This window comes from Gigantopelta aegis, chromosome 14, assembly GCF_016097555.1.
Source record: "Gigantopelta aegis isolate Gae_Host chromosome 14, Gae_host_genome, whole genome shotgun sequence".
NCBI classification, from domain to species: domain Eukaryota; kingdom Metazoa; phylum Mollusca; class Gastropoda; order Neomphalida; family Peltospiridae; genus Gigantopelta; species Gigantopelta aegis.
This window is the reverse complement of record NC_054712.1, coordinates 27,591,621-27,616,460: the sequence shown is the minus strand read 5'-3', so window position 1 is coordinate 27,616,460 and position 24,840 is coordinate 27,591,621. Positions and strand designations below refer to the sequence as shown.

The 24,840-nt window shown below is 39.8% G+C and overlaps 1 protein-coding gene across 2 annotated transcripts in view; it reads right to left on the bottom strand.

Annotated features, from left to right (window-relative positions):
- LOC121388249 (retinoblastoma-like protein 1) overlaps positions 1–24,840 on the bottom strand; it is a 158,398-nt gene that overhangs the window by 35,484 nt on the left and 98,074 nt on the right. For both annotated transcript variants that reach the window (XM_041519515.1, XM_041519516.1), the window contains 10 exons: positions 23,857–24,000; positions 14,777–14,859; positions 13,945–14,065; positions 13,441–13,539; positions 12,890–13,007; positions 10,417–10,652; positions 9,694–9,831; positions 2,928–3,107; positions 1,402–1,473; positions 34–160 (listed from right to left, as the gene is read on the bottom strand). In XM_041519515.1, the coding sequence (XP_041375449.1) occupies positions 34–160; positions 1,402–1,473; positions 2,928–3,107; positions 9,694–9,831; positions 10,417–10,652; positions 12,890–13,007; positions 13,441–13,539; positions 13,945–14,065; positions 14,777–14,859; positions 23,857–24,000 (1,318 nt within the window). The remainder of the gene's footprint in view (positions 1–33; positions 161–1,401; positions 1,474–2,927; positions 3,108–9,693; positions 9,832–10,416; positions 10,653–12,889; positions 13,008–13,440; positions 13,540–13,944; positions 14,066–14,776; positions 14,860–23,856; positions 24,001–24,840) is intronic.

The following is a 24,840-nucleotide window of genomic DNA, read 5'->3' as shown; positions in this document are numbered from 1 at the left end:
TTTCTTTTGCGTTTTAGTATATGTGTGACTCACTCTTTTCCTTCGTGTCCTCTTTCTCCGTGTTAACGGGAGACGAGGATCCACTGGTCGCACTTTTACTGCTCTCACTGCTTCCAGAGGTGTGACGTCGACGCCCATTCAACAACACACTGCGATAAACCTGCAAAGTTAAAAAGCTAAAGTTTGTTTTATTTAATGACACCACCAGGGATGTCAATAGGTGGCTACCAGCTATATTTTCACTGCCTCAGAGCTCGAACTTAATGACGAATTGCCGTAGGGGGCTCAAAATTGCAATTGGTGGACCATTTCACCAATGGTGGGTTTTTTTAAAAGTGCTGTGGGTTACAAATTCTTATGTTCGAGCCCTGCTGCCTATTATCTAAAAAAAATTTCACCAGGTATAAAATTAAGAAAAAACCCAAACAATGTTAGTATTTTACATAATTTGTGTATGTTAATAACCTCGTGATACACATTGCAAAGTTTGTTTCTGATTGCTTAATATAGCTGGTAGTTAATGTATGGTGTTAATATTGAAGATAAACCAATAAAATTGTGTCATTACTAGGTTTCAGTATCAGCTTGTTTATGTCACATGACATTCACAGCAGACTGTAACCAGGGCTAGCTCCAAGTTCCCAGGTTTGTCGACAAAGCTCCAGCTGTGTCAAAACTGCATCTCAGACCCTCAGATTTCACGGAAACGATTGTTTCCAGTACTGTGTTGGTAAAATCACAGAACAAAAATCCCCCCCAAATGATGATTATTATATTGAGTACGACTATTCAACGAAAATAATATGTATATATATATATAAGAATTTTTTATAAACAGTTTCCAATGGGATCCCATGATCACAAGGCACTGAACTGAATTTTTTTTTTACCTGTATTTCAACAATTACTTCTGGTATTGTTACTATATGATCTTTTGAAATAAATCATTTTAAGGTTGAGAAAATTAGTTCCTGTTGAAATTCAAAAGGATGAATATATTTCTGAGTATGGATGCTGTTTCAGACAGATACTAATGCTTTTGACACAATATATACGGTTTTCCTAATGTAGTAGTGTTGGTATAAAGTGCATCAATGCACATTAATGCTCTTTGAACTCTTTGAAATGTACAGGGAATATTTTGTTCAGTATCACATCACTATTTGTCATGCAAGTTTCAGGAAGGAAATATTTAGTTTAACGATGCATTGAACACATTTTATTGACGGTTATAAGGGTGCAAACATATGGTTAAGGACCACACAGATATAGAGAGAGGATGTTTCAGAGACCTCTACACAATTCTAAAATGTTTAGTAGTAGTTGCTACTCAATTTTCATTCAATTGACGACTATTGAGAATAAAATGTTCAAGAAGAAAAATCCCTGACATATACTTACATGGCTAACTGCCTGGGGCTGGATGCGATAGCACTTCATGATGTTCTGGAATGTTAGTGGGTGATCCGTGACCTGAAACGGTCAACACAGTTGAGCAAATGTTATACAAAGACAAGGTCAGGGCATGGACAATGAATAAATATTTCTCAAGAGAAAAAACATATTAAATTGCTTACTTGACTGCTAAGGAACAAGTGAAAAAGAAGCAACTTAATTTTTTTTTTAAACAGAATATATTGGCACTTAAACACAAAATATGAAGTAGCAAATGAGCACCCCCTAACTCTCTGTTTGTCTCTCTCCGTCTGCCTCTTTCTCTCACTCTCTGTCGGTCTCTCTCTCTCTCTCTCTCTCTGTCTGTCTGTCTGTCTCTCTCTGTCTGTCTGTCTCTCTCTCTCCGTCCGTCCGTCCCAATTCCACTGATTCAACTTTGTTATACGTCTGCATTCATTTTTCTATGCACTGCAGGGCTTACAATTAAGTACTGGTAGGTTCGAGACAATTTATCTTTATTTCTTTTACTGCAGTTGGTTTCAATAGAGAATAACAAATTAATGACGTCAGATACCTGCTTTATTCTGTGAAGGTAAGAATGGGAAATTTATTACCCCAGCGGTCACTCATAACAGGGAAAATATTTTCCATATTTTCTCAGTGAGAAATATTCGGCATTGGCTAACGAACAATACTATTGGACAATTTGACGCTTACAAACCAATAACTTTGTCGGTACTAAATATGACGTCATCACGATTTGACAAACACACAGAATGACGTCATGTAGTTTAAAGAGTTTGCCTTTATGGGTCTCTGTTTTTGGTGTTAAATTAATAACAAAATGTCATTTTAATGCAATTCATTATAAATTTGGAAGCAGAATAAAGAGAACTTGTGTTTTTTAAAATTATCTATGAACGTGATTAAATTACAATGTTATAGTAATTCTCAGAACAGTGCGTAAAGTGGTTTTCATCGTTCCTATACAGGTTGGCCTTCGTGCATGTGCGTCGAAAATAAAGGCTTTTAGAGAAAAAATAGCTGAGGTAATAAATAGAATAACAAACTCAGTACCAGTTTTTATCAAATTTATGTCCCTCGTGAAATAATTTTCATTTGTCACTCGCTAACTGAAAACTGAAAATTATTTCACGAGGGACATAAATGATAACTGGTAACTCGTTTATTATCCTCTATTTATCATTCGGCCTGAACAGGATAAGGCAGATATCCAACATCATTAACTAGTTAATATCTTTATCCTGCAGACCATAAATAAGGGGAAAAGCTATTATTTGTTATTTCAGCCACACTGTACGATGACCTAGAGGTCAAATGAACGATTCTGTAATGTAGGCTGTGCATGTGGCGTCACATGAGTGACGTCAAAAATCATATTCTGCTAGTAGCAGGATAAGACTTTGCTTTATCTGTCATCATATTCTGTCAATAGAAACAGTAGTTTCAGGATAAATATTAGTAATAAGTTAACCTTATCTGCTGATCTGTTTTAGAGTTGCATCCCTTACCTTTGCCATGACGTAGATGGAGCACATTACAATCTGGTCAAGATGGCGGTCCATCATCAGGTCGATGTTGTGCATGAGAACGTACTCGAAGCACGTCCACATTTTCTTCTGCAAGCCTTCGTCGCCAACCTCTAGTCGGTCACAGAGATCACGTAGACGGACGCTCACCAACTGGTAGACCTGAACACAAATATATTCAGTCAAACATCAAGTTAGATTAAAGGAAAGGAATGTTTGATTCACATTTGAATCTATGGCTTTTTTTGCATTTTAAACTACCTAGAATAGTTTATTACCAGTTATAAAACATGGAGAAAACTTGGAGTGTTTTCTCTTTTATAGATACATTACCTGTCCTCAAACAAGGGCACCTCCCCCCCATGACTGTAACTTCCTTCTTTTTCCCTGAGCGCATCGCACGGAGAACAGGAAGCGGGGAGGCCCGGGCGGGATGAAATCTTGAGGACAGGTAATGTATCTATAAAAGAGAAAACACTCCAAGTTTTCTCCATTTCTTTAGACATTACCTGTCCTCAAACAAGGGCAGCATTCAACAGATGGTGGTGGGTGCCGAGATCCGTAGATGCTTGTGATAACTCCCCAAACCGGAAAGAGGCTGACTAGTGGAAGAATGAGGCCAACCCTGGTAAGCCCTCCCCCTAGGGATGCCCGTCACAGACCAATGCAAGTGATGTTAGTAACAACAACCAGAATGGTGGCATCCGTCAGCAGTGGCAGGTACGGCTCCCAGAACAAAGGACCAGGAGGCGGCTGCCACATCTCATGCTGGTTCTGACAGGGTGGGAAGTCGTAGCCACCAGGGATGCAGGTGTTAGGTAACCCTCACGTATTGAAGTGTTATTTTCTTAATAACAAGCGACACCCTAATGATGTGCATCCGTCAGAACATTGAACAGAACAAGACCCCCGAGTGTTTTCTGTCTAGTACACCAAAAAACTGTTAGTTCAATAACGACAACAAATAACCACATGCAGTGCAGGGTAAAGGTTATCGAGACAAAAGTTCCGGCACCAGTGTGTGAACTGTGCAAAAGAACAAAAGTCTAAGCAATCCTCACCTGTCGATTCGATGGACATCTCGGTATGCAGCCCAGAATCAGACAGACATCAACGGCGACGAAGACGGATTGTATTCAACAGAGTCTGTGCAGCAACAACCGGACCCAGATGATGGAACCCCTCAACGCCTTCTGTGGAGACATCCCTCAGATAAGATGGCGTCCGTAGCCCAGAAACAACCAGTGATAATGTGCTGAATGGGTGTGTTGCAGTGCAGGGACATCGTGGCAGCCAAGGCACGGAGTTCATGTGGATTAGAAGCAGATGGAGCAGGTAAACCCTCCTTCTGATAGGCGGTCAGGATAGAAGAAAGGATCCAGGTGGCCACTGTGTTTTTGGTAATATCCCTCAACCGACTCTGGTTACAGGAGAGGAAAAGTCTTTTGCGATGTTGTCGAAAAGATCTGGTCCTCTCGATGTACTGGTGCAGGGCTCCGACAGGGCACAACGCCAAGTCCTCAACGTCCGCTGGACCAACGATAGAGGTGAGAGCCTGCACAACATACGAACGAGTCTGGTAACTGATTCTTTGCAACAAAGTTCATGAGTAACCCCAAGTTGACTGCACGCCGATCTCGGTGAAAACGTACCAAGTCTACATCAAGAGCATGGAGTTCTGAGACACGGGTAGCTGTGGCAAAACCGAGTAAAAACACCGTCTTCCGTGTCAAGTCTTGCAGGGAAGAGTATTTTATCGGCTCATAAGGTGCGGTTGATAACGCTCGTAACACCAGATTCAGGTCCCATCTTGGTCGCCGAAACCGGTGTACTTGATCATCAAGGCGAAACCCTTTGATCATCTTATGGATCTCAGGAATACCCGAGAACTTCGTTCCAGTAGCGACATCACGAACAGTAGCGATGACCGAAACGTACCCAGCGATGGTAGACCCCTTCAATCGTAAAGCGGTCCGCAGATACAGCAAAAAATCAGCAAGACGAGGTATCTGGATCGTCTGAGGTTTGAGTTTTTGCCGGACACACCATTGGTGAAAGCAAAGCCATCTGACGTTGTAAGCCGCAGTAGTAGATGATCTGTGCGCTTTCAAAATGGTCGCCGTAGACTGTGAAGAAAAACCTTTCTTCCTCAAACTCTTCGAGATATGTCTATGCGTGCAGTTGGAACAACTGCGGACGTGGATGGTATAGTCTTCACGTGGGATGCAGCAACAGATGATCCCAGTCTGGCAGCGGTAAAGGATGTGGATCGGCAAGACGTATTAGATCTGGATACCACATCCTGGATGGCCACATCGGAGCAATGAGTAACAGGCGACAATGGTACAGCTGAAACCTCTGAAGCACCCTTGGAAGGAGGATTGGTGGAGGAAAATCGTACGCGTCCATCTGTTCCCAGCTGATGGCCAAGGCGTCGAGATCCAGAGCTTTGGGATCCGGCACCGGAGACACGTAAACCCTCAGCTGATGGTTGAATCGTGTGGCGAAGAGATCGATGTTTGGTGTCCAAAGTCTGTCGCACACCCATCCAAACGCTTCGGGATGGAGCATCCATTCCGTCGGCTGTGGAGACGACGGTCGAGACAGTATGTCGGCTAGTACATTGGAAACCCCTGGAATATGGCGAGCCCGAAGTTGCAACGGAATCTCGTCAACCAGCTTGTAGAGACGATAAGTCAACTGCAGCAGACTGCTGGAGTGGGTTCTGCCCTGACGGTTGATATAAGCTGCCGCGGTGGTACTGTCTGTGGCCACCATGAGATAGGCCCCTGTCAACATCTGTCGCCAATGAAGGATAGCGTAGTAGACTGCCAACAACTCTAGCAGGTTGATGTGGAGTCCGAGTTTGCCAGGAGACCACAGCCCTGAAGTAGTCTGGTTGCTTAGATGGGCTCCCCAACCTTCCAGTGACGCGTCGACGAACAGGTGATGAGTGGCTAGGAAGGCCCGCATAGAGACACAGTCTAAGACGTTCGATCGGAGCTGCCACCACTGCAGGCTGGAGCGTAGATTGTCCGGGAGCGAGATGATCAAGTCCGGACAAACGAACAAACGGGTTGAGAAACATCTGCAAGCGGCGCAACTGGAGATGACATCCAAGTGTCAAATCCTGGACGGAAGTGAGGAGACCCAGGAGACTCTGCCAACCGTGGAAGGTCATTGGAGCGGTGAGGGCTATGGCAATCATGGTCTGGATCTTCTCCCAACGGTCTAGAGGAACTTGAACGAGGCCCAGGTCGGGTCGAAGCCAAGCGCCTATGAACTGTAGAGACTGCGTGGGAGCCAGTCGAGATTTCTCGATGTTGATAATCCAACCCAGATGCTTGAGAAAGTCCATGATGAAGGCAACATGTGCAGTAAGCCCTGTCTTGCTCTGACACTTCATCAGGCAATCGACGAGGTACGGGTAAAAGGATATACCTCTGCGATGCGGGAGCGGGACATCGGAGTCGTGATTCTGGTGAACAGCCATGGCGCCATGGATATCCCAAAGGGCAGGACTGTCCATTCGTAATGCCGACCCTGTAGCACGAACCGGAACGTAGCGATGCCAATCGGCATGCATCGGAACGTGAAGGTAGGCGTCCTTGAGATCTAGCGAGGCAAGCCAATACCCCGGTTTGATCACGGCAAGGACATCTCGCAACGTTAACATCTTGAAGGTCGCAGGAGGAAACAGGTAGTGGTCGTTGAAAAACGCCAAGTTGTGGATCATTCGCAGCTCTGGAGAATCTTTCTTCGGTACGAGGAAGATGTCCGAGTAAAATCTGGGTGTTAAGCGTGCTTCCAAAATGCTGTGAAAACGGCTCCCTTCTCCACCAGTTTGCTGATGGACTCCTGTAGGACCTTGACTTGTGATACGGAATGCCGCGGTTCTCGAGGTGAAGTGTCAATGGAGGGATGGCAGACAATTGCAGACGATACCCTGTCTTCAAGATCGACGTGACAAACGGATCTTGGCGAAGTGTCTGCCAGTTTCGCCAATAACGGAGAAGTCGACTTGCGACCATGGATATTTCGACCGGTGTGTTGCACACCGGAAGCGTCAAAACAGAGTCGTTGTTCTGGTTCAAAATCAGGGGCGGGCGTAGGTCGAGACGATCTGAGCAGTCCAAATCTATTGGCTGGCGTCAACATCGACCAGGCTTCCCTTGGGTCCGAGCTGGAGGACCGGATGGTCGTCTGTCCGGAAACCGTCGAGAAGGTTGACCTCGAAAGGAACCTCTCCAGCGCTTAGATGGTGGTTGTGCAGTGAAAGTAGACTTTCGCTTCGTGGATTCCAAAGTCGAAATAAGTTGCAAAGCTTTGACAGTTGCTGTCGACTGTTGGTCCTTATCATTGGCCGTAACCACGTCAGAAACCTTGCCTGCAAACAGCTTTGTTGCGGACCACGGTTGAGCTAACAGCTCCTTCTTATGCTGGAAATCCAAAGTTGACTTTTTCAGATAAGCCTGGCGACGGTACTGCATCAACATCGATGACATAGAGGTAACCGAAGACGTCAGGAAAGTCAGCATCTGCGCTGATTGTTGAAACAGCGTGTAGCACCGTGCATCTTTTGCCTGCGTGGCCATCGCAGCAAGGAAAACGTCCAACTAAGATAACACAAACAAGCAACGTCTTTGGGCAGTATCCATGGCTTGGACCTGTTTGTCCGTCAAATCCACAGTTGACGACTTCCCAAGACGGTGAACATCTTCATCCACAGACGGAGCCCCATCTTTAAAGGGCATGTCAAACACCGGATACATACGGTGATTCCAAGACGGGAAGGCGACAAAGGACGCTGTCTCTTTAAAGGTGCGGTCTAAATCCGTCGCCACATTGGATATGAGTGTACCGGCTGCCAAGGAACGGATAACCACATCTTCTGGAGGGACATCAGTCGCTATCATCGGTGTCGGTCCCTTCTTTGACGGCGTTGGTGGATGTGGCAAGGACGGCAACATGTCATAGACGGCCGCCAAGCAATCCCTCATAGTCATATGGTCAGGAGAGTCAGGCTCATCAATGATAGAAACCGCTGTAGGCGCTGCATCTCCAAAGTCTCGAAGCACTCAAGCACAGGCTAATCAATCTGCCGAAATGGAAGCCGCCAGTGAACCGGACCGTGGACGGTCCCGTCGAGAACCCTCAGAGGCCCTGGAAGTCACATCAATCGAAGGTCGGCGCTGACGATCCATGGAACCCGTAGGGAGCCGTGCAGGTTGTGGGGAATGGCTACGGTCCCGGCTCCGATGCGCCGAAGATGACTTCCCCGCTGAAGATCGGTGAGCCTTGGAGTCCGTGGAACGTCTAACTGCATGAGCCGGCTTGTCAGAGGTCTTAGGTATCGGTAGAGCTGAAGAAGCCGCACCCCCTGAAGAGGGGACTTGCACCGGACCTGACCCCAAAACCGCCGGTTTTGTTAAGGTCGCCATTGACGCCATTGTTTCTTTCAGCATGGTCGGTAGAATTGAACGTAACACTTCCGCTACGGAGTCAGCAATTGAAGGCGAAGATTCCACTTTCTTGGTTCTCGCTGACACCATCTTCAGGTAAGCCGCGAACTCGACATTAGACAGGCCCGAACACAGGTCGCATCTCGAAGAGAGACTACACGGAACACGACAACCCGGATATAAATCATGAGGGTCGCCGCCAGCAGTAAATTTCTTACAGCGTAAACATGCTCGTACCTGTCGCTGAACATTAACATCCGACATGATAACAATTTTTCAATCTGTGAAAGAGAAAGAAAAAACCAACCATGACACAAACACAAAGCTGGTCAACAAAGACGCCATTTTGCAAATGGCGTCCGACACGACAACCGGCAATATAACAACACTTCATGTAAATAAACGCTTGTAAAGTCAAGCGAAAGCTAACGAAAACGAAGGTGAAACACGAATACAAAACCAAAGGTCTTATAAAAAAGTTGACTCCAAAACAGAGCCAAGCAAAAGGACGTCCAGACCCTTTAGCGAAGAGAAAAAGAAGGAAGTTACAGTCATGTGACCGGAACTAGAGAGCAGTATGCAGTAGAAGAATTTAGGCCATCCCATTCGCTGTTGGGATGTTCGGACCAGACCACTTGAGTGTGTGTGGGGGGGGGGGGGGGGGGGCCCCTTGTTTGAGGACAGGTAATGTCTAAAGAAAAGTATTATTCACATGTAATTTTCACGATTTTAATTAAGACTACAAAAATAGCAATAAATTTTGAAATTAGTACAGTCATTTTCAACTATGCAATCAAAATGAGGGATACCAATTGTGTGGTGTGTTTGTAAATATATCTACACAAAAATTGGTTAAAGTACATCTAGGATTACTGCATATGCGCAATGCGGTCACCTACAGATACAAGTGATTGCATCACTTATTAGAATTGCACTGAAAAGTGTTGTGAGTTTTTTTATTATTATTTAACATATGTATTAGAATATGAATTTACACATATAAGAAATATATTTTTTAATTTGCCGATAGATGTAATTTCCAAATTACAAAAATTTACTCCTGCCAATAATAAAATTTTACAGTGTATTACAGGTTAAACAGTCTCCAGAGGAAACTTGCTACATTTTTCTATATTAACAGCAAGGGATCTTTGATATGCACTTTTCCAGACATACCACAGCCTTTGATACTAGTTATGGGGCAATGGTTGGGACAGGGAAAAGCCCAATGCTTATAAAGGATGAAATTTGAAATAACAGCACAGACGGTACTCAAATAAACTCACCTTTCTGAAAAATAATGACAAAGATCCTGTTTTCTTGGGCTTGTTGTTCTTGGGTGACGTCGCTGCATTAGACGTGGGCGTTGATTTGTCTTCAGACTTGCTGGGCGACGCGAGTAAAGTCTGAACAGGAATCAAGACCTTTAAATGTAAAACACAAAACCGTTTGTCAGTTATGAACACAAAATATTACAGAATATACTTGCTATGAGGAAAACAATAAGTCTGCATGGTGTGCAAATGGTCATTATTCAACAAAGAACATTCAGTTTTGATTTTGGTCATGCAGTTAAATTTTAACGCTATAATTGGAGGGCTAGTTGAATTTGAGAAGGGCCAGCAAGAATTTTTCTCAACTAGCCCTGCTAGTGAGCATGATTTTCATGTTAGTTTTCAACACTGTTGCACAAATATTTAGAACAGTTAATTATTTCACATTTTGGCATACATTTTTCTTGGATCTAATACATGCAGTATTGTGACGAAAGCGACAGGTAATCAATTTATCGGATACAATTCATAGTTTATCAAGATCAGTATTCATTTGAAAAGTTTCCCAATTCTACACTTGATAAGAATGGTAACCATTGGTCAACTGATCCCAAGGAAAACAAACAAATGGTTAATTTAAATGTGGTGCCTCTGCCAGATGATTTTTAACCAAATTATTCCAGTGTAGAAACAAAATCGACCCACACAAATTACCAGGCTTGAAGGTCAACTCACCTGTCGTCCATCACTGGTGACAGCTATGATCGTCTGACCCGTAGAAATAGCCGGAGTGGACACCGTCACACTATCGGACAAGCCCGAACTGAGCTGTTTCTCCAATACAGACTTGGGTGTCGACATTGTGCCAGAATTTTTCGGGCCAAACAGCTGACGTTTCACCGTTCCGGGCTGCGGGGAACTGAATCTCTCAGACGCTGATGGAGCAGTTGGGGAGTGAAGTGGGTCGACAACTGGAATGAATGAATGAATGAATGTTTTAATGATAACCTGAAATAACATTTTAAATAATCTAGTCTGGGATAGCGCACAATAAATATAATGTATATCAAAGGCCGTGGTATGTGCTATTCTGTCTGTGAGGAAAGTTCATATAAAAGATTCCTTGCTACTAATGGAAGAACGTATAAGTTTCCTCTCAAAGACTATGTCAATATTACCAAATGTTTGACATCCAATAGCCGATGACAAATAAATCATTCTGCTCTAGTGGTGTCGTTAAACAAAACAAACTTCTTTAAAAATAAATATTAGGATGACCAGAAACAATTTGTATATAGATACTGATTAAACAGAAAAATGTATTTAATATGTAATCAAAAGGGCTCTGTTATCTGGAAATAAGTAAAAACAGCAGTGCACTCGGTACAAGTATCTTTAATATAACGGAGTATTTTTATAATTAATGTAACTTCTATAGTACCAACTTTAGTATTAAAACATTTAATATAAATTATGTATTATATTTAATATCAGGTATGTAGTACATTTGTATCAAGTTTTAGCTTTTTTTAATTTAATATGTATGTAGCACCAACTTTTAGTATTTTTATATTTAATATCACGTACGTAACATCAACTTTTAATATTTTTATATTTAATATCATGTGTGTAACACCAACTTTTAGTATTTTTATACTTAATATCACGCATCTAACATCAACTTTTAGCATTTTTATTATATTTAATATCATGTATGCAACACCAACTTTTAGTATTTTTATATTTAATATCACATATGTAACACCAGTCTTCTAGATTATGGTAGCCCCACTCCCATGGCTAGTGATATTCAATGTTGGGCTAGTAAATAACTACTATTGCCATGCCCGACGGCTAGTGAATTGCTTGTGTCAGATGTTGCAGTTAAGTTTATTTTGTAAATATGAATATACTGCCCACCCCAACCCACCCAATGTTTGTGTTTTCAAGCACTATCTCTTTAGGTAACATATTTGATTATTACTAGTGTACTAAAAGGCAAAAAGTTATTGTGACACACAAAAGACAAAGATAATTGATAAGTTTTTACTACCGTGTATGAAACGTTATAATATGGAAAGAAAAATGTCTGAAGGTATGGAAACGAGCAATAGTCCATGAAAAGGGCGCACCTGCCATATGCCAATGAGCCACATCACTAAAGTGCGTCCAGAGTGAAGTTCACAGTCAGTAGCGAGTGTGTCCACCTTGAGCATTGATATAGGCCTAGGCCTGGCACCGTCGTCTCATTGAGGTCACTAAATTCTGGTGAAAGTTTTTGGGAATGCCTGTTTCACAGATGTGTGGTTAGGATCCATGTGTATTGTCACGGGTGGTCGGTCGCTACGGGGACGGTCCCTGACCTGGGTTTTTTGTTGATATCGTTGCAATAAGTGCAATATGGTATTTCTGTGGACGTGGTCCCAGATTCAAGCATCTCTATTACTCGCCATGTCATTTTTACTGAGGCATGACATGACGAAATTGCATAAAACAGTTCACTAATGGTGTTTTTCTCACTTGTGGACTTCTGAGTGGCAATGATTTGCGAGTGAATGTCTGACCTTTTATGGTGAACACTGGACAGGATTTCTCCCGAATATGTTTCTTGCACAAAGCATGCAATCGCTGCAACAACTGTTTGGGCGCATTTTTTCGAGCAGTTTCATGCACATTTTCTCTGGTTTACATCCATAAATCCATTCACAAATTTATTAATCCAAACAATCCATGTCACAATAACTTAACTTTTAGTATATTTAGCAAAATTGTATTAACTTTTAAGTAAAGTAGGGCTAATAAATTTTAAAAATCACTGATTCCGTGGCTAGTGGATTTTATAAAAATTCTAGAAGCCCTGTGTAACACCAACTTTTAATATTTTTATATTTAATATTACGTTTGTAGCACCAACTTTTAGTATTTTTATATTTAATATTACGTTTGTAGCACCAACTTTTAGTATTTTTATATTTAATATTACGTTTGTAGCACCAACTTTTAGTATTTTAATATTTAATATTAAGTTTGTAGCACCAACTTTTAGTATTTTTATATTTAATATTAAGTTTGTAGCACCAACTTTTAGTATTTTTATATTTAATATCACGTTTGTAGCACCAACTTTTAGTATTTTTATATTTAATATCACGTTTGTAGCACCAACTTTTAGTATTTTTATATTTAATATCACGTTTGTAGCACCAACTTTTAGTATTTTTCTGCTGAGCTTGCTTGTCTTCTCCCACCAGGCTGCGAACTCGTGGGTGAATCATGGGAGATGATGTCACGTTGCTATTATTGTCCACTTGGCTGGGAGGGGTAACCTGGGACAGACAATAACATTTGGATACATTTAAGACAGTAAATTATACAGAAATAAAAAAAACCTGAATGTAAACTTTCTAATTTAAAAAAAAACATTTATCAAAGTATTTTCAAGTACCGAACCCTAAAGGTAAACAAACCTCCCCCAAAAGCAACACCTTTCAAATGATTATATTACGTAATTATTTATCAATACAAGTTATTACAACACAATGTATTAAATGGAGACTCGTCATACAAATATATAGCCATATATGACCTATTCTTTGCCAAGTAAGTGCAGTAAATAAGAATTTTAAAAAACAAATAACCCGGTTATTTGGTATTCATCACATATCCTATTTATCTTCATTCTAATTCAATATGCAAACCCACTGAGAGCACTTATGTATCAAAACATTACTGTATGTTTTATTTTAAAACAACTATTACATCTTCACAAGAAGGAATGTTTCCGTTTTCGTCTCGAACAGCGTCCCACAAAGCAGAATCACTTTTCCATGCCAGACTTTCCAGAATAGACTCTTCAATCTAAAAAGGTAAGAAGAAATTTTTTTGGAAAATGATATAACACATAAGAGATTATACAGTATTGTCATATTGATTTGACTAAAAGTGTCTAGATTCTTGCATTGCCAGAGCAAGAGAGAGGGCAACACATGAATTGTGGAGCAAGTTTCTTCATATCTAAACGACACAGAATGTTTTTACAGAATATATAGAACTTTGCTTTTTGAAAATTATCTATGAACTGTCATTAAATTGCAAAGTTAAAGCAATACCCAGCACAGTATGTAAAGTGGTTTACGTCGTTTCTATATAAATGGACATGTAGCCGATGTTTATCAAAAAACTAAAGCACAACATTTTTTCTTATGAATGAAGACGTGTGCCATTTGAGGTTTCATGCATCCCAATATATGTGTTTAAACTTACATGGTTGAGATGTTTAACGACATCACGTGACAGACTTTCTTCTGCACGAATCACAATTTCAAACACCTTATAGAGGTGGTAGGCACTCAGCTCAAACACATCAAGAATCCACGGAAACGTTCTGTCAAAATTACAAATGCAAATAGATATCACAGCTTCAAAAATGACTAATAAAATATAATTAAATTTCTGTTACATTCATTAAAATATTACGTCATCCCATTGATCCAGCCGTAGCAAAGGAGTTTGTTCATTTCTCTATGAAAGTAAAAATTACGTCGTTGAGGCACGTCATACCTGATGACGTAATATAATAAAAAATAAAATATGAACTTTTAATGTTATTATTAGTAAGTATATTTCAAATTTAATTACAATTATTGTCTGTTATTTCTTTTATGTTTATCTGGGTATGAACAAAACAAAAATCATCTGCAAATGTATGCGAAAACGGCTTCGCCGATTCACACAGTTTACAGAATATTTTTGTGTTCATACCCCAATGAACTTAAAAGAAATAACAGACAATCCTTAAATATATATATTAGAATTGTAAGTCATAACAATAAATGAGTATATTATTGTAATACGGCAACTACTGGCACTGGTTGCTAACACAAATTACAAAATAAATGGCCTTTAAATTACAAAATATCAAGTAGTATATTAAACATTAATTCACAACTTTTAATACATTATGTAGCTTCCAAAAATAACAACTTAAGCATGAATTATTTTTTAAACAGCCAATTTTTTCTCTCCGTTAAAAATTATTTTTCTCAGAATTTGAGAATGACTTTCTTTAGACAAGTTAATTTGATTAGCATCTCACCTTTGAGAATTGTAAGAGAATATGACAATTTCAAGACAGCACGCAAACAACGATCGGTGGAAGACATCCCGGCCAAGAAGAGCCTTAAAAAAATCATCACACAGTTAAAGGCATTAAAAACATTGTAAACTGATGGCGAGTGTGTTCTGTACTGTAATTGGTTAATTACATTCTTTTTCTGGGATCAAATGAAAATAACACCTGGAAAGCTAATGATGTCATTAGAAAGTGACGCCATTAGCAATTGGAAAAGGCCAAGTTGATGGTTCAAGAGTCTACAGTTAGATTGTATCCAGGTATTTTTTTCAAGAAATACCAAATATACAGTTAGTTCTGTAGAAAACGATCCAGTTTATAATGGACATAACCATATGCAGTTTTTAGATTTGTGGGTGTTATGAATTGTCTATTTGATGCACGCAAATGTTTCATTTTTCACCTCAGGCTTACGCCTTCGGTCAAATATGGCATTTGTGGAATCAAATAGACAATAACACCTACAAATCTAAAAACTCCATATGGTTATCTCCTAAGTATAGAGTCCTTTGTGTACATGCAAACATGTTGTTGCAGCTATTTGCAAATTGTTCAGAATATGTTAAAACACAATTATTTGTGAGTTATTGTAGTAATTTGTATGTGGATGCATTATGGGTGAAATTTACTTGGGTTGGGTACTACAACCATGAAAATACTGCTGTATGTATCACAGTATACCATATTAATAGTGACATCATAAATACTAATCACTGCAATTCAGTGATAATGTATCAACATACAATGTCATTTATATGACTTTGAACTTAGAGGCCAAACATATATGACATACTACAATGAAATACCAGTAGAGATTCTGAAAAATTCAGTTTATACATTACATTCCATTTTCCTCTAAAGTTGAGATTCGAACTCAACTCGCGATGAGAGTAGACATGGTTAGCTCGGAAGTGGAGGAAGAGGAAACCTGCTCGCCAGTTTTGGAAAGCTGAGTGAGTATCGTGTCACGGCCTTCTGTGACCTTGGTGTACGGGGACGCGATCTCACCGACAAGGAATCGGAAGTGGAGGAAGAGGAAACCTGCGCCAGGAGCGGCACGGTGTGTGTGTGTGTGTGTGTGTGTGTGTGTGTGTGTGTGTGTGTGTGTGTGTGTGTGTGTGTGTGTGTGTTTATATCTAAACTGGCGGCTCAACCGCCAGTGGCGGTCCCTTCTGCGACGCCGCCCCCAGTCCAACCTGAGACGACGCGACCAGCCCCAAGGGAACCGTCGGCCACCGAACTGGACGAGCTCAACACTGCGGTTTGTGAGACGCCCAACGACCCTCCATCACTGACCGTCACATGGCCCAGGAAGAACTGGCCGGTATCTCCGGTACAGCCAGTCGCCTCGCCATTGGCCCGATCGACCACCGTTGGAGAAAAAAGGAAGGCAACATCACCGACCGACCGGCCAGCCAAGGCCGAGAGACCAGCCCCGGTAGTCGCTCCCCCTGAAGAGTCCGAATGAACCATCGCTGTGAACGGACTGAATAAACAACTTCACCAGTACATGCAGGGGGACCCGACTGACCCGACGCAGCCACCTCAACACAGACTGGATCCCTGGAGGATGGCAGCAAATACGAACCCCACAACAAGATGTTTGGAACTCATGACACCGTAGTCGTGACGCACCAGAGGGACAAGACCTACCGCCAAGTCATACTTCCGGCCAAATTGGACAACAAGAACATCCAAAAGATGATCCGGGCGGTCTGCGGCCCCGACTACGGTGCTGTAGTGCGTACTTTGCAACGACGCCAACATCTCCTGCCTCTACTCCGGGAATCTTCAGGCTCGCTAAAGTAGACGCCAACCTCCTTTTTCTTTTTTGGGCTTAGTTGGACTTTAAAAAATTTCGGCCGCGGCTCAAAATTCTTATGTTTATTTTTTTATATAAATAGTCCAACTCACTTTACTTTGGTGCCCGATCAATTGCTCAAATCACCTTAAAACCTTTTAGGCCGAGCAGTCAAAAACTTTTGGTTTTAAATTCTTAGTCCGGACATATGTGTAGAAGTGTAGAATGTCGTTAGGGTTTTAGGACTTAGGTCTTTGACCGACCACTAAATTTTTTATTCCAAATTCCGCCCACCTCAAACGTACCCCTCCCCCCTCCTGGCCCGGACTTAGTCACTGGCGAAAGTCAGAGATTAAGCCCGTGACAGGCGTGCGTGAAACCTTCATGGTATATACGCACGTGTAAAACTTTTACTCACTCACTTTAAAAGTTGAGCGAGTATTAAGCACGACTAAAATCTGATTTTGAGAAAAGCTAATACTTATAGGTAGAACATAATTGTAGAGTTTTGTTGTCTTTTAAGGCTGTATAAGTGTAAATTCAATAAACATAACAGATTAATGAATCAGATATATTTTATAACTATCATTTCAGTTGAACTTGAAGAATAATAATTTTTAAAATGGCAGTTTAAATAGGGAATAACTGGTTACTGTCTTAAGATATTGGCTTTATCCTGCGAAGGTTAGAATGGCGAATGCAGCGAGGCTCTGCCAAGCTGCATTCGCCATTCGACCTGAGCAGGATAAAGCCGATATCTTAAGACAGTAACCAGTTATTTCTTTTATCCTGCAGTTCTACAGGAATAGTCGGGAAATCATTATTTATTCCATTTTTGTGTACACAAATCGAGTATCGTCAACATAGCAAGGCATTTGTCATATGACGTCATACAAGATACATGACATCATTCTTTGTAAGACGCTAGCTACATTCTGTCACATTCAAAAAGCGTTTCTAAACTCCAATTTATAAACAAATATACCAGTGTTGTATTGTTATCACAAAACTAAAATGTATTTACATTTACTGTACTCAAACAAATGATTTAAAGAGTATGTGTATTGAAAATCTAGTCTGAAATACTAGAGTCGAGTCGAGTCGGGCTTATGTCACGTGACCTATATTTTTGGTCAGTAATCAAAAATATAGAGATTTATCTAGTCATCTTGCCAATGAATACAGTGATTGCGGGATAAATGATCATAATCCCTCCCTACCCCATCGTCTTTTATATGTATTATTAGTCCCCTACCAGTCCAACCGGAGGGGATTATAGGCTTTTATGTCCATCCTTCTGTCTTCTTTCTGTCTGTCTGTCTGTCTGTCTGTCCTACATGTTGTTTTCTGGTTGTTTTTGTTTTAAAATGCCTTGAAATATTGAAATTTTGTGTATACCTTTATCATATACTGTTACTGATCAAATTTAACTTTCATGGTGATTTACCCACTTTTCAGAGAGGTATGACCATTGAATTTAGAAGATACGAAAAAAACCAAAAGATGTAGGTCCGATAGGGGACATGTATTTCTTTAGCAGTACATCCCTAATGCTTGTATATACTGAATACTGTTCATAATGTGTTTGGTGTCCAAAAGATTATAGCCAGTCACCCAAAATAAAGACAAGGAAAATGTGTTTATATGTTATTGTTGTCAAAACACTGGAGTGTGACTTTTTCACAACTGGAGGTGGGACATAGCCCAGTGGTAAAGCACTCGATGCCTCGGTTTGGGATCTATTCCCGTCGGTCGGCCCAATGGGCTATATCTCGTTCCAACCAGTGCACCACGACTGGCATATCAAAGGCCATGGCATGTGCCATGCATCCTGTCTGTGATATGGTGCATACAAAAGATCCCTTGCTACTAAATGAAAAATGTAGCTGATTTCCTCTCAAAGACTATATGTATAATCATAGGCACTTGATGACAGGATAATTTAATTATTCTCAATATACCACAAAATACCCCTCAAAAGAACCTTCTAAGGCACACACTAGCCTACATACAAACTCCTAAAATTAAGAGTAATGAAGAAGTGGTACATGCATTTTTCAGTAAAAAATGTCATGGTATGTGGTGAACAATATAATTATTTGATAACGTGTTGCTTTATAACCTAATTTAGTCTACATTTTTATACTGGTGTTGGTGTTTTTACTGCAAGGAATTACTGTGAAATGCCACAACAGCGTTAATTGATTTTCAGAATTCCGCATTAATTAATTTTAGCCAAAAAAGAATATAATAATACTGTTTCTTTAATTTGTTGTTTACTTTTTTATTTATTTATTTGCAAGTGTGTGTGTGTGTGTGTGTGTGTGTCACTGCAAAAATTATCATTTCCATTAGTATTATTAGTATTTATTAGTATTGTTAGCATTTATTCAAAACCACCCCATCGAAAACCGCCCGTTTTACGTCCGTGTTATTTTGACAAAAGGTGCAGATAGGCCTTAAGCATTATGTTTTGATTACATTCACAAATCAAGAATCGATGAACCATTACGAAAATATTGTGGGGAAAATGCAGTTATTTTTAGGCACTACGGAGCAGGGGTGCTCTGAATAAAAAAATATATATTGGCAGTAAATCTTAAGGCAAATATGAATTTTACTTGGCATGATTTTGATCGATATAGAAAATGGATACTTGAAATAAGTAACTACATATTTTAAGGCAGTGCTAAAAACAACTGTACAGTGTGTACTTGTTTATATTTTTATATTAATGTTTATTTTGTGCTAGGCCAAAGAAATAAAATAATAAAAAGTAAATAAAATACATTTTAAAAATGTGTGTGTGTGCGTGTATGTAAAAACTTCAGATTTTGTGTGTACGTACTTTATGGATGACCCCTGAATGGAAATCTTGTTTAATGCATTAGTCTAGTACCATGAACATGTTTGGTAGCTTTTAAATTTGTATAATGTTACACTTTTCGAAATTTCAATGAACATTACATAACTGTTTCATTTGCATATTGACATTTATTTACATCGTCATTTATACTGTCTTGGAATATTTAATGTTTAAATGCCTAATAATAGTCTTTATTGGAATACATTAAAAGAAGTAAATAAACATTCATTTATTTGGTGTTTTTATATTTTGTCATGGTGTTAGTACTAATGTAGTGTTTGTAACCACCCTTTGTTGACAGATGAAAAAGAGTTATAATGTTTTTGTCAGTGATATTTGCTGAACAAAAGTTTGGACTTTATACATTAGATAAATGAGTACCACAATTTAAACTTTTTGGATACATGTTGAAGTGAATGGTACCCTTTATTGTAAAAAAAAAAGGCATATAGTTTTATAAAGAAATGCATTTAAACTGATTTCTTCACATCAACAAGTACTAGATAATTTCCAAGTATATTTGGTAGAAAGTTGCATTATCATATGAAAGGGACGGGACAATTGGCATTTGGTAAAGTGGTCGGTCTAGCACTGATCCCTCTCTGGGCTTTTTCTCATTCTCGTAGGGCCTACAACAATTATATATTATTAATTTTTTCAAGATAAAATATTTAAAACTAAACTCTCACCCTCCCAAGCTTTGGTCTGTTGTCTGCTTCTTTCTATTCAACATTAACTCTGTGATTAATTAATACCATGATAGAAAATTATTTTGCATTATTTTGATTTAAGGTATATATTACAAATATTAATGTAATTTGAAAGTTATTGTCAATATGTATATATTTTAATTATTATTATTTTGTTTTATTCCAGTACTAATGTCGCTACACTTGTTCAGTACTTTTGGCTTCTTCTGTTTACTTTTTGGTATTTTGTACAATCTTTTTCCGGCGTGAGGGGAGCGGGAGGGACATTTATGGATTGCAACAGGCTTTCGATCACAGAAGCTAACTCAATGCAATAACCACCATGACCGTATCATGCACTAGTGTCACTGGGAAATGGTTTATTATCCTGTCATCAAGTACCCATGGTCAGAATTACTAAATGTTTGACATCCAGTAGCCGATGATTAATAAATCAATATACTCTAGTAATGTCGTTAAAAATTATATAAAAATTTAAACTTAGGTTTGCTATTCTCAATTTAACTATACAGTTAAACTCCTCTAAACCAGACACTCAACGTATCAAGTAAAAAGTCTGGTATTAAGGGTATCCTGCTTAAGACAGGTCTTGTACTGATATTTAAAATGAGATTGTAAAAAATATCCGGTTTTGAGGGAATTCCAGCTTAAGGTCTAGTTTTGAGGAGTTTCAATGTACTTATGTAAAGTTATGTATATCTCTAATGAAGGTTTTAACAAAAAATGAAAGAAATGTTTAACAAAACATCAATATTTTAAAATACAGCTTTTTAGGTGAATACCCAGACAAGACAACACATACCACAGCAATAATTATTGTACCAATGATGGAGCACTGGTAGGAACATGAAAAGAAAGAAATGTTTTATTTAAAGACACACTCTACACATTTTTATTTAAGAATTGACCGCAATTATTTTTTGGTTCATGCAAGTATGAACCGAAAAAACAATGTGCATACTGTATGACTCCGCATAGCGGGCCATACAAAAGTGCGCACATCTTTTTTTCGATTCATACTTGCATGAACCAAAAAATAATTGCGGTCAAATCTTACAATTAAATTTATATACTTATGTCGCGTAAGAATGCAAACATTCATTCACTATTATTTGAATCAGGTAATTTTTTGTAAATGACGTCATTTACCAAATTTTTATAAGCAACGCCATTTCATCTAGTTGCTGTGCATTTTTACAGATCATTTTGTTATATTGGAAGGAATTGTCCTATTCGTGTTTAGTTTGTATTTTATGAAAGTGAATGAAGGGAACGTGTCGGTGGACATTTATGCTGTCGGTGGAACCATTTAATTTTCGCCAACAGCTGTAGAACATCGCTTACAAGTAAGTTACAGGCATGAAGTTTCCTACATAATTTCTTTAGCCACCGACAATGAGTCTCATGTCATGATCAGTGAAGAGGTTTTGTTTTGTTTTGTTTTTTAAATCAATAGATCTACATGTCTACTGTGCTATAGCATTTTCTATCAATTTATCGCATACATTTTTTTTTAAATTACTTTGTAGCTTTCATGTGTATTTTCTTCAAAATATCTAAATATGGTTGCCTGAATAATCCGGCTTGTTGCACAAAAGTAGTCCGATTCAGTGGGGGAGGGGGTAGTAGGTGTGGCTTAAACATTTTTCAGTTCATCGAGATATGAACGAAAAAAAGTAAGCACCTCTGGACCAATCAGATTGCCGTAAAGTGTATAGACGCAAAGAAAATTTAATTATTTATAATTATATGGCAACAAAGCACATAATTTTTATTTTTCTTAAAGGGATATTTTATATGCATCCTACCAGACAGGATAGTACATACAACATCCTTTATTATACTACTCAAAAGAATTTAAGGGTCAAAAATTTATAACCAAATAAGTTTCAGAGTGTATTAGATTGATGATGTAAACTACACCAAATTTTTTATTTATTGTTCCATATTTACAAAAACCCACAAATAAAAGTCACTGTATACAAGAAAGTCACATGACATGCTGTCAAAGTTGAAGGTTGTCAAACATGGATTTTACACATTAGAACATTCCTTTAATAGTGTGTGAATCCACCCCTGGCGCGAATACACTCGACACATCGTTGCCTCATGCTGTTGATCAGACGTCTGAAGAACTCTTGGGGAATGGCCTGCCACTCTGCCATAAGAAGTTGACCCAGATCATGAAGGTTGGCCGGAGGGGCATGGTTATCCCGAACTCTCCTGCCTAATTCGTCCCAGGCGTGCTCTATTGGGGCCAAGTCAGGCGAATATGCTGGCCAATCCATCCTGGCGATACCTTGTTGTCTGAGAAAGTCCGTTACCACCCTGGCGCGGTGGGGTCTGGCATTGTCATCCTGCAGAACTGCCCCGCCGCCAATCTGCTGAAGGCCTGGGAGAACCAACGGCCGGATAATCTCATTCAGATAGCGGATTCCATTCAGATTGCCATCCACCACATAGAGGGGGGTCCTGTGGTGGATAGAGATGCCGCCCCACACCATGACGCTGCCACCACCGAATCGGTGATGTTGTCTAACGTTAACGTCAGCGAAGCGCTCCCCAGGACGTCTGTAGACATGAACCCGACTGTCGTTGAACTGGAGACTAAACCTGGACTCATCAGTGAACATCACTCGACCCCACTGAACACGTTGCCACCGCAGATGAAGCATGCACCAGTGATGTCTGGCCGTTCTGTGACGTGGTAGGAGTGGTGGTCGAACAGCCTGGCGATGGCAGCGTAGATTATTGGCTCTCAGACGATTGCGTATGGTTTGATCAGACACTCGAGTTCCAGTCGCAGTCCGCAGATTGTCACGTAATCGGCGTGCAGTGGTTGTGCGTTGACGTAGAGCCATATTGGTGATGTAGCGGTCCTCTCTATTTGTAGTGCTTCGGGGTCTTCCCGAACGTGGACGATTTCGAACAGAATTCGTTGCTTGGTACCGTTGCCACAGTCGGCCAACGACACTCTGACTGACACGAAGTCTCAGAGCAACATTTCTTTGCGTATTGCCATCCTGAAGCCAAGCAATAGCCCTTCCTCGATCTTCGATAGTCAGTTGAAGTCGTACCATTGTCGAATTTGGAGTGTGCACCGTACACGAACGCAAGCTCCAATTATACGGAAATTCAGCATTGGGAACATGGAATACACGTGCAAAGCATGCAAATGAAGCGCTTTGTGAAAAAGCAAGTTATGGGCACTTAGCAGACCTTTCGCTTTCGCCCTAATTTACGTGCAAAAGTAAGCATGTTTTCGCCATTAGATCTAGTCGACAGTGTCATTGACAGTGGATTTTAATTCATTTATGGGTTGCTTAGACCCACTTTCGTCAAAATGGAACAATACCATGCGTGACATTATGGTCTAGCTAATATAATTGACATTCAGAAAATAATGTCGAAAATATCGTCTGACCCTTAAATTCTTTTGAGTAGTATACATCAGATGTCCAAAATGGTCAAAAAAATTATAAATTACTATGGAAGTCAAATGTGATCTTTAACACAGCTATACACAAAATTTCAGCTCAATATATTGAAGGCTAAAAAAAAATGTCTAGAAAACTATATGTAGAACAAATGGACAAACAAATAGAGACAAAACCCTAGTCCCCTCCAGTAGGGGATTAATAATCATAATACTGATAATAAAACTTACAGAGAGGTCAACTTTCTGATCCTTGGACGTACGTCGACTTTCATCTAAGACTATGCTTTCCAGCAATTTGTAATACAGGCTTTCTCCAAGCTGCAACCGACGCTTGGCGAAGTCGATGTGAGCACCAGGATGTCCATCAGACGGCTGAAATAAAGGGCATTCACTATTAGCAAAACAAACAGAGAGAGACAGAGACACACAGACAGACACACAGACAGACAGACAGACAGACAGACAGACAGACACAGAGAGAGAGAGAGAGAGAGAGAGAGAGAGAGAGAGAGAGAGAGAGAGAGAGAGAGAGAGAGTTAGAGAGAGAGAGAGAGAGAGAGATGATGATGATGATGATGAGACAATTACAGAGAGGGGGATGGAGACAGGGAAAAGATATGATTACATAAGAGTTCCATTCAAAACAATAAATAATACATACATACACACACACACACACACAAATTCGATGGTAAGCTATTTCTGTCTCTGGCATTTTAGTCTGGAAACAAATGCCAGAAACTGAGAAACAGTTCTAGACCACTCCTAACATTTATAGTCTCATTTTAAGGAAGCTATCACCTCGCTCTCCATACTCTCATCAAACTAGTTAAAGGAGAGGACAATCAAGGCATTTGACCTGGTATGCGTATTCAACAATATATAATGCACATTATTGCTTAATATCAACAAGTATAATCATATAGTTAATTAATAAAACGGTTCAATGTGACGCCTATTGTATATAATGGGTGCAGCCATTTTGTACCATCCCAGTGAATACGCCCTCTGGCGAGCTGGTGGTTACGTAATATCTAATGTGTCACGTCAGGAATTAGTCTTCGAACTGAAGAAACAAAACATACTTGATTTTTGTGGATGCATCGCAATATTCTGTAATAATAGTCATCCCAGTAAGCCAGCAACAATTATATATTATATTTAATACAAAATAAACCACCATTGTCAAGTGTTGAAATAACTGTATTATGG